The sequence below is a fragment of the Dipodomys ordii genome, unplaced genomic scaffold, assembly GCF_000151885.1.
Source record: "Dipodomys ordii isolate 6190 unplaced genomic scaffold, Dord_2.0 Scaffold10, whole genome shotgun sequence".
NCBI lineage: Eukaryota > Metazoa > Chordata > Mammalia > Rodentia > Heteromyidae > Dipodomys > Dipodomys ordii.
This window is the reverse complement of record NW_012267226.1, coordinates 24,349,362-24,361,573: the sequence shown is the minus strand read 5'-3', so window position 1 is coordinate 24,361,573 and position 12,212 is coordinate 24,349,362. Positions and strand designations below refer to the sequence as shown.

Genomic DNA, 12,212 nt, shown 5'->3' with positions numbered 1-12,212 from the left:
TCTCGCTGTGTAGCCCGGGCTAGCCTCAGAGGGTCTCGCTGTGTAGCCCGGGCTAGCCTCAGAGGGTCTCGCTGTGTAGCCCGGGCTAGCCTCAGCCTCCCGGCTCCTGGGCTTACTGACTTAAAGGTATATCCCAAGACATCAGCAACACAAAGCCAGGCCTTGTGGGCCAGGCCGATTCCGTTTTGGAAGTAATTGTAGTAGACTCTTCAGGTTGTGTTTAAACTTGCTGGACTGTCAGAGTTGCTGGTGGTTTTGAGGAGGATTGCATTGAATGTCTTTTGGCAGAGGGAGGATGTTGAACTCTGGACCCTTTATGTAGTAGGCAGGTGCTCTACCACTTGAGCCGTACTGCTAGTCCTTCGTGCTCCAGTAATTTTTGAAACAGGTTCATGTCTTGGCCTCGGCTTGCTTGGACCCCTGCAGCTGCGCAGTGCGTATCTTGGTGTTCCGCTTTCCCTGCTGAGGTTGGGAGGAGAGTCCCTGCAGACAGGATTACGTGTGTCCCGTCTTCAGCCGGCTGTCGGTGCACAGCTGTGTGCTCAGCATCTGCCTTTGCGTTCTCCAGTTTCCGCTTCACAATTCTAAGCTTTCGCTGTGGAGGTCTTCCTTCTGCACAGCTGAGTTTACCCCTACATGCTTGTTTGAGGCTACGGCGACTGGGTTGCTATCCTGAGTTCATCTTCATCCTGTTTGTTATTGGTGCGTGAAAAGGTGAAGATCTTTGTTCGTTGGGTTCCTATTGTACGAGTGTTTGTCAGCCCTAAAGTTTATTTTGGTGGCATCTTTAAGGTCTTTTAAAAGCAGGGCCATATTATTTATAATAGGACCAAAGTGTTTTATATGTATTCATGGAAAGAGAACAATGAAATCCTTTAAAACTGGTTAACAATGAAGGTAAGGGAAAAAAAGGAGCAGTAGCAAAGGCGAATTTGATCAGGGTACATCACAGGCGTGTGAAGATATCACAGGTACATCATAGGTGTGTGAAGATACCACGGGTACACCATAGGTGTGTGTGTGAAGACACCACAGGTACATCGTGTGTGTGTGTGAAGGTATCATACGGAACCCTTTAGGGCATGATACCCCTCATAAAGAGGAAATGAAGAGCAATGCGGGTGGATGTGGCGCTGGGGCCGGCCACGACGCCGGCGTGGACAGCCCTGGGCGGCCCAGGCTCTGCTTCTCATGGGTTTCTCTTTTTATCGTAGATCTCTCGATGGCAGTGCAGAAGTTTTCCCAGTCCCTCCAGGACTTCCAGTTTGAGTGTATTGGTGATGCAGAAACGGACGATGAGATTAGCATTGGTGAGTGCCCCCCCAGCCCTGCCCTGCTCCTAATCATACAAGCCCAGCCTGTGATCCTCACTGCCTTGAAGTCAGACCACTCACACCTCCAGGACGCACGTTTGAAGTGTTCGCTAGCTTTAGTAAAACTGCAAGGTCGATTTGGGATTTCTGTGAGAAGCCTCTCGAAGCTGTGATATTTTTTCTTTTTACTCTTTAAGGAAAGGACGTAATTGTTCTGTAACTCAGGTCATGCCCCTGGGAAGGTGCAGACAGTGTCTGCATCATTCATTCAGACATACCAGCATCATTCATTCAGACATACCAGCATCATTCATTCAGACATACCAGCATCATTCATTCAGACATACCAACTCGATGTCTGCTATGAAATGTGCTTGAGAGAGCTTGTAACGGTTACCTTATTTTTTTCTTTTCTTAACTGAGTGCTGGTTTCTTTTGGACTCATGGGTTTGTTGATAGAGGAGTCAGATTCCATCAGCCTGTGGTCCTGTCTGGGGGTCCCAGGACTGGGGATGAGGAGATGCCATTGAGATGACCCTGGGGAAGCATTGCCCTTCTGAATTACAAGGCTCCCTTTCCCCTAAAAGGAAGAGATTGAGCCACGTGCTCTCTGGAGTTTCTATATCTGAGTCTTTCCTGATTAGAGATCAGATTCTTACAGCATTCTCTCCTCTACCTTTTCTCTTTGGTGCTGTTGGGTATCTCCAGGGCCTCACGCTTGCTAGACAGGTCCTCCACTGCTGAGCCATACCCCCAGCCCTTTTGGCTCCAGTTTAGAGCAAAAGATAAAGAATTAAAGCAGAAGAGTTAAAGAGGATGCTGCGGATACACCCGTGAGGCAGGCTGTCGGGCCAGGTCAGCAGTTAGAGCAAAGGACAAGGAGGGCGTCTTAGATTAGCAATAAATTCAGACATGGTTGGCCAAGCTGAGCCATCCGTGCGAGCGGGGTCCCTCCTTCCATGCCCGAGGGAGCCTGGGCGGGCCCCTGGCGCTTGCGTGCAGGCGGCAGCTCTGCACTCACACCGGAAGCCCTGACAGAGCGTCTGTGTGCTGGCCAATATTTGAGGTGGGGACCCCGTTCCTTTGACATGCTGAAATACCCCACTCTTGTGGTAGAAAGTAGGCAACACACACGGCCCCTTGTCAGCCGGGCGGTGGATCCGGGCCGGGGGAGCAGTGAGACGGCGGATTCGCCAGTTCAGATCAGAACACGCTTTGTAATACCACCCGCCAGGCCTGCGGCCCTGCGTGCGCCGCGTCCCGGGGCAGGTAGGGAAGCTGGTGCTCACCAGCCCCGCAGCCAGCTGCCTTCAGATATCAGTGCCGTGTGGGGGATAATGCGCGCGCACACCGGAGCCACACGATCGTGGCTGAGTCGGCTCGGACCGGCCAGGAGGCTCTGTGCTGTGGTTCTTCCTGTTGCATGTGGAGGATGACGGCTCAGGTCACAAGGACTCCATTGTGTCTTTCTGAGCCAGTGTTGCTTTACCCACCACAAATATGTGCTGTTTGATTGCCGGTGCCTGACGCGGGGTGTGGCCCTGTGACCTCGTCCAGAGGTGGCAGCATGCAGAACCACACCGCAGCCCGGCCGTGGGCCGTTGCTGAGGCTCGTTCCCGCCCCCAGGGGGCATGCGCAACCCTTCGGCCGTGTGCGCCGCACCGACACTGCCTAGACCCACGGTTCTGTGGAAGCACGTTCCGTCCTGTGCTCTGAATGACAAATAAGAAGGAGGGGGGGAGACCTGGGCTCCCTCTGCGCCTTGTGTGCTCACGCCTGCAGACGGCTCTTCTGCATGTCTCTCAATATCGTGATGCCAGAGGAGCTGGTGGCCACCAAACTCCTCTGGGTGGTTTCTTGGGGGGATAGAGTTGGGCAGCAGAGACGAGAATCTCGCAGCTGACACCTGAGACCTTTTATTCAGCACAAGGAGCAGGTCGCTGCTCATTGGCCAAACCAGAAATCCCACTGGTCTCCCAGAACCCCTCACTCCCACCAGCCACTCACAGCCCTCCCAGAAGCCCTCTGTTCTCCGGAACATTTCCAAGTGCCCGAGTTGATCACACAAACAACTTTTTCTTTTGAACTATTCAGAGGATGCATATTCTACCCTGTAAGAGCTCCAGGTTAGACAACTGAATTATTGTCTTCTGTGTCTTAAAACCACTCTTATTTGTGTACCCACACAGAGACCACAGTGAAGCAACAGCTGGGAAGGTTGTATATTCTGGATCACCTGTGGAAAGATGCTTTCATCATATCATTTGTACTGTTAAGAAACATTATTTGTTTTAATTTGAGACTCAAAAGTCTTATTATCTTTTTTAAAAAATTTCAGGCTTTTGTGAAAAACAGTAATACAAAAACTTGTCAAGTCACAAGCCTAAGAAAAAGTTGTCTTTCAGCTTGCTGATTGTACATGAGTCCCCTGCCGCTCCCCACCCCCACCCCCACACAGGTGTGCAATAAGAAGTTCTGTCTTTTTCCACTGTGGGCTCTGTCTGTCTCCTCCAGTGTGCTCCCTGTTCATTGAGTCAGAAAGTCTTCCTGCCCAGTGCTTTGGACCTTTAGCTGTAGCCAGGCCTAGTAAACGTTCATTGTGTGAACAGCCTCTCTGAAAAGCCTATTGAACCCTATAGAAGCAAATCCTTTCAAACGATATCAGTAGAACTTTAGCGTCTTGTTTAAAAAGACTCAGTTGAGTGTGGTAGCGCATGCCTGTAAGTGTAGCTATTCAGGAGGTTGAGGCAGGAGGATCTCAAGTTTGAGGCCAGGCTGAGACCCTCTCTCAGACCAAGCAACAGTCACAAAAGGGGCTTGGCCCATGGCTTACAGGGTCATCAAGCCTTTGCCCTGTGAGTATGTGGATTGTAAACTGAGGTGGTAACACTGCCCACCTTTTGGGGTGAGGTGGCTTGATCAGGTCTGAGTTTAAAATGGGTAACAGGAGGGAACGCGTTTGCCCATGACTAGTAACTTACCAGACCCTCAACAGTACTCCCCCTCCCCCCAAAAGCCAAAATTAGATAGCGAAATGAGTGTAGCAGATCGCAGTGCAGTAACTTGGAGTCCACTAACATTGGCCTGATCCTCATTGTGTGCAAAACCTGTCATTTCCCAGTTCCGAAGCCGATACTCCGGTGCCTGTGTGGACACATGGGGTGGAGGGCTGGGTGGTCTGAACCGCCGGCTTGCCCGCATAGTAAGCGTGGAGGAGCGTGGCCATCAGCCTCATCTTGTTGAAGATTTGTGGTGGGAGAGTCATTCTCCTTCTGTGGGAGCAGTGTGCCAACACAAAAGGATTAGAGTCGGAAACCTGCTCCGTGGCTCCCTCCCCACCCCCCCCACCCCCCGTCTGCCTCGCTCACTGACTCACTGGCTCGGCTCTCGCCAGGGCCGAAGCCCAGCCACGGTTGAGCTCATTTGTGTTTATGTTTGGAGCAGAGGCCACTGTAACAGTGAGTGTCAGCAGACAGGCAGGAAACGTCTTCAAGACATGAAGACACACCAGGCCCCGCTGGGTGGGTGGACGTCCAGGATAGAGCCCTCCAAGGAAGCCGTCTTCCAGCCATGTCGAGAGGGGTTAGATGAGCAGAAGGGGGAGGCGTTGCCCGTCTAGGGAGAGAGAAGAGGCGGTGACCCGATGCCTTCGGGAGATGAGGCAGCACACAGCGTGGCACCATGATCGGAGGACTAGAGTTACTTTTTCCTTTCTTTTTTTGGTCAGTCGAGGGGCTTGAACTCAAGGCCTGGGAGCTATCCCTGAGCTCTTTTTGCTCAGGGCTAGCACTCTACCACTTTGAGCCAGAGCACCACTTCCAGTTTTCTGGTGGTTCATCAGAGATAAGAGTCTCACGGCGCTTTTCTGCCTGGGCTGAACCTCGATCCTCAGATCTCAGCCTCCTGAGTAGCTAGGATCATAGGTAGGAGCCACTGCTCCCAGCAATATGTGATTTCTCAAAGGGCAGCCTTCACAGCCTCATTTTTTTTTAAACTTGGTGTTTTCCTATTTTGCTTTGTGGGGTTTATTCCTCCTTTTGGGTGTGAGGTGAGTTCCCTCAGCTTTGACAATAATTTTTTTTTTTGTGGGCGGTTAGAGTCTGAGCCGGGCCACGGCGCTGCCCAGCTGGTGTTCTCCATAGTCAACCATGCTCTTAGTGCCAAGAACAGCTTCTGAAGATAGTGAGTTTACTGGAAGGTTCTCAAGAGACCCTGAAGATGTTTGGTTGAAGTCACACTCAGCAGGTGCATCCTGAACCCGAATTTGTTGATGAATTCCGGGCTGGATGTCTTTGCCATTTTGGAGTAAGTCAGATGACCTTTATGAACACATTCTTTATCAGCAAGACGGTGCTTTTCTAAATGTGAATGAAATAATAAAAATTGTAGTTTGACTTTGGACACAAAACATTTTCACCAAAAGGCAACATGCCAGGAGTTTGGGTCTGAAAGAAGAGAGTTAGAGTCAGGACTCTCCAAAATGAATCAAGCTCACTGGCAAAAAGCAAAGGCAATTGTATAAGCACTGAAGAAAAGATCTAGAGCTGAGGCAGAAAGTAGAGAGAGAGGCTGGAAAAGAGTACATTGAATCCACACCCCCAAAGGCAAATGTGGTCCTTTAGAGTTGCATCAGATTATATGAACACGTCCCCCAGCAGAAGCCAAACCTTAATTTGGAGTAATTCCGGACAGTTACCGGGTCATGGTTTGGGATGGTGGAGGGGAGAGGAGAGAGGAGCTCTTTGGAGTCATGTTTGAATCTTGAGACCCAAGCCAACGTCGCAGGGCCGGGCACTGTTTTCCACCATTGAAGTTGGAGCTTCATGCCCCCAAAGTGCCTGGAGACACGATCCTTACAGATCTCACTACCAGCCGCTTCGTGGAGTTTGCCCTTTAATTCCCCACACGAAGCGTGCATTTTATTTTATGCTGGAGGTCAGAAGTTGCCAGACCATCAGAATTGGCTGTGGGGTCTTAGCAGTTTGATTGCTGGCCCTAGCCTAGATGTGAACTTAGGGGACCCCCGGGCTGGGGCCTCGGGAGCCGGTGTTCTGTGTGGAGAGCTACTTGAGACCGTGGTGGTTTCTGTAGCGGCCCCATGGGCAGGGCGGGGCCTTTGTCTCTTCCAGATGTGCGAGCTTTGGATCACAGGGTTTTGCCAGTGGAGCCTCGGAGGCCAGAAACCTGGTCATTTCTCTCCACTCACAGCCTTGGAATAAGAGATGGTTTTCAGGGCCCGGTGTAGGTGGTGTGCTAATCGGCCAGCCTCATAATTAAAATGATACACAGGGTATGGCTTACACCGGCCTGGACTTTGAAATCTCTAGCAGTAATGCATCCTCTGTATACAGAGAATCAACTTTTTTACCCTCATGAGGCTTACAGAACAGGAAGGGTTAAAAAATAGCATCACGAGGTAATCACTGTACGCTGAGATCCCGCTGAGTAGTGTCGGTCCAGCGGGACAGAAATGCCGGGAGGGGGCGAAGCCAGAGCGGGGGCTGGGCTCCCGCCGAGCTCCCGGAGAGAGGAGGTGCTGCAGCAGGCCCGTGGTGAGGTGGGATGCAGCCGGGAGAGGCAGGCGCAGGAAGGACAAACGGATGGAATGACCATTAGAAAGGGTTGCGTCTTGCAGTAAGACCCTCAGAGAGGTCTGGGCCCTTGCCGCGGGCAGCGGGGGGGGGGGGTGCATGCCGCCTCACCCATCCAGGGAATGTGAGTTGGGAAGGATGGCCTCAGCCAGCGTGGGTGTCCCTTCCTGGCGTTCACACAACAGTGAGGAGCTGCAGCCTGCAGTGGGGAGGAGGGGGGAAGAGGGGGGCAGGAGGGAGAGGAGGGGGGAGGAGGGGGAACTCTCCTCGAGTAGTACGAGCATTCAAAACTGAACAGTGGGCCTGGGCTGGGGTCAAATAAGCTTCCTTCTGCCCTGTGCCTTCCTGATCTTCCTGAATGCTGGAGAAACCTCCTATCAACTTGTAGACCAAGGGAAACAAGGAGGAGCTTTGAGAGGAGTAAGAAGTGGAGATGGAGAGAGAGAGAGAGAGAGAGGGGTGAAGATGGACAGAGACACACACACAGATGGAAGGAAAGGAGGGAGGGAGGAGAGAAGCATGGAGAAGGGCGAGATTGCAGGGGTGGGGCAGAAGAGGTGAGTTCAGAAGCTCAGCGGGGAGTTGTTAGCTTTTTGGGGTGGTCAAGGTCATGTTGATCACAGAGCCTTGAACTTCTCACAGAGAAGGGATTGGCCAGGACATCTGGGAGAGGAAGGGGAATTTGGGGTTGGGCTCTTGAGAAAGAAGAACATTCTTTCCCGATAGCTGCTGTGGGAAATACGCTGGGGAGAAAACCAGAGTTGGAGAAGAGGAGCGCTGAGCGCAAAGTGCAGGGGTTGCATGGCTGGAGCAGAGCCCAGGGTTGCATGGCTGGAGCTGAGTGCAAAGTGCAGGGGTTGCATGGCTGGAGCAGAGCGCAGGGGTTGCATGGCTGGAGCCGGGAGCAGGGGTTGCATGGCTGGAGCTGAGCGCAGGGGTTGCATGGCTGGAGCTGAGCGCAGGGGTTGCATGGCTGGAGCAGAGTGCAAAGCACAGGGGTTGCATGGCTGCAGCCGGGAGCAGAGCGCAGGAGTTGCATGGCTGCAGCCGGGAGCAGAGCGCAGGAGTTGCATGGCTGGAGCTGAGTGCAAAGTGCAGGGGTTGCATGGCTGGAGCCGTGAGCAGAGCACAGGGGTTGCATGGCTGGAGCAGAGCGCAGGGTTGCATGGCTGGAGCTGGGAGCAGAGCGCAGGGTTGCATGGCTGGAGCCGGGAGCAGAGCACAGGGGTTGCATGGCTGGAGCTGGGAGCAGAGCGCAGGGTTGCATGGCTGGAGCCGGGAGCAGAGCACAGGGGTTGCATGGCTGGAGCTGGGAGCAGAGCGCAGGGTTGCATGGCTGGAGCCGAGCGCAGGGTTGCATGGCTGGAGCTGGGAGCAGAGTGCAGGGGTTGCATGGCTGGAGCTGGGAGCAGAGCGCAGAGTTGCATGGCTGGAGCCGGGAGCAGAGCGCAGGGTTGCATGGCTGGAGCAGAGCGCAGGGTTGCATGGCTGGAGCTGGGAGCAGAGTGCAGGGGTTGCATGGCTGGAGCTGGGAGCAGAGCGCAGGGTTGCATGGCTGGAGCCGAGCGCAGGGTTGCATGGCTGGAGCTGGGAGCAGAGTGCAGGGGTTGCATGGCTGGAGCTGGGAGCAGAGCGCAGAGTTGCATGGCTGGAGCCGGGAGCAGAGCGCAGGGTTGCATGGCTGGAGCAGAGCGCAGGGTTGCATGGCTGGAGCTGGGAGCAGAGCGCAGGGTTGCATGGCTGGAGCAGAGCGCAGGGTTGCATGGCTGGAGATGAGAGCAGAGCGCAGGGTTGCATGGCTGGAGCAGAGCGCAGGGTTGCATGGCTGGAGCCGGGAGCAGAGCGCAGGGGTTGGGTCGCAGGCCGAGCGGGCTGGTGGGTGTGTGAGGGGAGCAGAGGCCGTGGAAAGGAGAGGCTGGCCGGGAGGTGGGTGCTGAGGCTCTGCTGGACCGTGGCGGGGGGAGGCCAGGTATGGGGGAGGGTGAAAGAGCGCTGTCAGGCCTTGGCCCCTGTGCGGGCTCACCTGTGAGGACAGGAAGCTGCCTTCCCTTCCCGCATGGAGCCGCGGGCACTGCTGCGGGCAGTGACAGTCTAGAAGAGAGCAGACTGGAGTGAGCAGTGGGCTCCTCTCCTGCTGTCCAGAACCTGCTGTCTACCCTCCTTTCCCCCTGGCTGTCTGTCTGTCTTCCTCTGTGGCTGCCTCCTTCCTCCTGGGCCATTGCTGGCTGAGGAAGCCCTTTTCTGGCTTGGGGAGTGGAGCCGTACGTGGAGGGGTGAGGTCCTAGCTCATGCTCCGGCTCTCAGAAAGTCACAACCAGAGCACTGGGGAGGTGAGCAGCCAGACGTTTGGGCGGCCGTGCCCCGAGCACCGTGTTGGGTGGGAATCGGGGGCCCGCCACTGGCACACCTGTCCATCTGGTGGCCGTTACTGCGCAGGTGTCACCGAGCGGATAGTGCTTTGCCTGCGGGGGGTCAAATCACTGCAGTGGAGGCTTTCTGTCCTCTTCTGCGTGCTCCATGCTACCTCGCTGTGCTTCGGTGCTCGCATCGAAGTGCTCCCCGTGCAAGTTCCAGACCTGAGCTGCTTGTACCTGACCCCCACAAAGCCCTGACCATGCTGGCTGTGTCTGCGCGTCTCCAGTGCCGCTGGGTGGAGGGCAGGCCCCGCGCACCTCCCCAGGCCCCTCACCAGCTTGTGTGGCTGGCGTGGACTCTGGTCCTATCGTGTGGGAAAAGCTAGCTCAGAAGGAAGCTGGGGAGGGGCCTGGTGGAGCCTCCGGTCCTCTTCCAGGTAGAGGGGAGATTGCTCCCGGGCACCAGCTGAGCTCCTGAAACATGATTGCAAAGGTTTAACCTGGCTTTCATAAACTTCGATAGATTCCCATGTCTCCACCGTGGCAGAGCTGAAAGTCACGAGCGATTTGCTTATTTGAATGAATAAGATATTCTGGAGTTAAAGCATGGAGTTAAGTCAGGACGGACAGGGTACGCTGCTGCTTCTCATTCTTACCTTCACACACTAAACCGATTTTCCAGTCAGAAGCAGTAAGGTGGATTCGAGCCTGCTCAGAAGATTAAGTTAGGAAATAGATACTCTAGCTGGTTCAGGAATGTTGGAGGATTTATGTTCTTGGCAACTGCAGAAAATGTCATCATTTTTCATCACTGTCTAGGGTGTGATTCAACCTTCGTTCCTGTGTGCTGAAGTTTAGCCTCCCAGGACTTGCCAGAAATGCACATGAACAATAGAATTCTTTTGTTCCAGAAGTGTTTTCCCCCCAATATTATGTGGTGGAGAACAAAAGGAAACCTATCGCAGTGTTTGTGACCTCGATAATTTGTTGGAAAGTTGGAATTTGTAGGTGAAGCTGTTTTGATTGCTCTCCAGTAATCACAGGCTGCAGGTGGACAGGAAGGGTGGGGTAGTTAGTTAGCAAGGAAAGTTCGTTCAGGTGGCGGGAATTCCCGTCTCTAAGGGGAGTTCCCAAGGTAGCTGGCCATCGTTTTCCTACTGTTTCATGCGTCCTGGAGTGAGAGTTGGTTTGTTTCTCCTTGTAGAGTGCATCAGTGGCAGGAGCAAAGTATTGTTTAGCTCATTATCTCACTCAGCATTTATCTATTGGAAACCTTGTGTGTATCAAGTGTTGTTTTTGTAATACAGCTCTTCACTAAATCAAATTCCTACCACAAAATGTCAGTTGGTCAAATCTGTAATGGAGGTCCATATGAGATGTGAATCTGGACTCTTAAAGAAAAACCGGTGGTAAGGTGATTGTTAGGCAAATGTAAGTAAGTCAGAGATAAGCACTAAAAAGTGCTTCTAGTTTCCATGCAGTGAAAGATCACACTTGGCACTGGTGTTTTGAGCCCTTTGAGGAGCCTCGATCCTGGTCTCCGGTGGCTGTGCTGACTTCAGCCCCCGCATGGGGGAGGGGTGAGGGTCCTCACTGGTTTCTGTTGTCCTCTTTTGCCATGGTCATCTTGGCTGGGGTGAGAGTCTGGTTTCTGTTTCTCGGACAGCGCAGCCGCCAGCATCTTGTCACACAGTCCTTGGTGGGCGGGGCTGGTTTGGAGAATGTTCCCATTTACTAACCCGGTGGCTCTGTTGTTGTTGCAGTTTAGAGTTCTTTATAAATGGTGGGTTTTAGTCCTCTGTCAAACAGCTGCCTGCCAAAGCCAAGTGCAATTGTCCTTTCCCTCTGATGACGGCCCTTTGCTGTGCAGAAAACTTTTGATTTGATTTAATCCTATAGGTCACTTTTTGCTTGTATTTCCTACTCTGGAAATCATTGCCTGTGGCGGTGTCTTGAAGGCATTCCCACCTCTTTCGAGCAGTTCCAGAGCTCCAGGCCCCATGTTCAGGTGTTTGATCCATTCGGAGCCGATTTGTGTACCAGGTGACATGGAAGAGTCTGGCTTCCATCTCATAAAGATCCACTTTTCCCAGCACCTTTCCTTGTTGAAGAGGCTGCCTTTGCTCCAACCTTTGTTTTTGGCACACATCAAGAATTCGATGGCTGTAGCTAGGTGGGTTTCTTTCTCAGAACTCTGTTCCATTCAGTTGGTCTTTATGCTTGTTTGTGTTACCCTGGCTCCGTAGCATAATTTCAGATCAGATGTTGTGATACCTTCCGTGGTGCTTTTTGCTCAGCAGTATTTGGTCATTTGGGGTGTTTCGTTCTTTCATAGGAATTTCAGGGTTTTTTTTTCTCCTCCTGCTGGGAAGAATGTATAATGGGAGTTACATTGAAATGATTAAATTGCTTCAAGTAGTGTGGTCATTTTTGCGTTCTTCCTCTCCACGAACACAGTGTGTCTTTCCATCTTCTGGGTTCTTCTTCAATTTCCCCAGTGTTTTATAAGAAAGCTGATTTTTTTTGTTTTTTTTGGGGGGGACCTTGCACAAGCTAGATCTGCGCCCCACCACTAAGCTCCACTGGGAAATGCATCTTGCATGTTGATTTTGCACCCTGATACTTGTTGGCTTTGTTTGTTCTGAGAGTCAGGAGAGTCTTTAGGGTTTTCTAAGTATGTAGAAAGGGTAACAGCTTCACATGTCCTGTTTGTATCTGTTTTATTTCTTGTCTGATTGCTCAGGCTCAATATATGAATGGATATGCCTCACGTTTCTAGTACTATTATTTTGTAGGAATGCTTTGAGTTTCCCTCTCCCCCGTTCATGATGACCTCCTGTTTTCTCAAGCATTTGTGGACCCTGTGTACCACACCTGCTGCCAGGGGTGAGGGGTGACTCTCCTATCTTGAGGTACACTGCTGGGCACACTGGACAGATTGGTCTGCCTGAGA

At 52.7% G+C, this 12,212-nt stretch overlaps 1 protein-coding gene across 1 annotated transcript in view; it reads left to right on the top strand.

Annotated features, from left to right (window-relative positions):
- The window catches only part of Arhgap42 (Rho GTPase activating protein 42), a 78,742-nt gene that overhangs the window by 1,856 nt on the left and 64,674 nt on the right, over positions 1 to 12,212 (top strand). Inside the window, exon 2 of the mRNA XM_013009535.1 lies at positions 1,215 to 1,310. Within this exon, the coding sequence (XP_012864989.1) occupies positions 1,215 to 1,310 (96 nt within the window). The remainder of the gene's footprint in view (positions 1 to 1,214; positions 1,311 to 12,212) is intronic.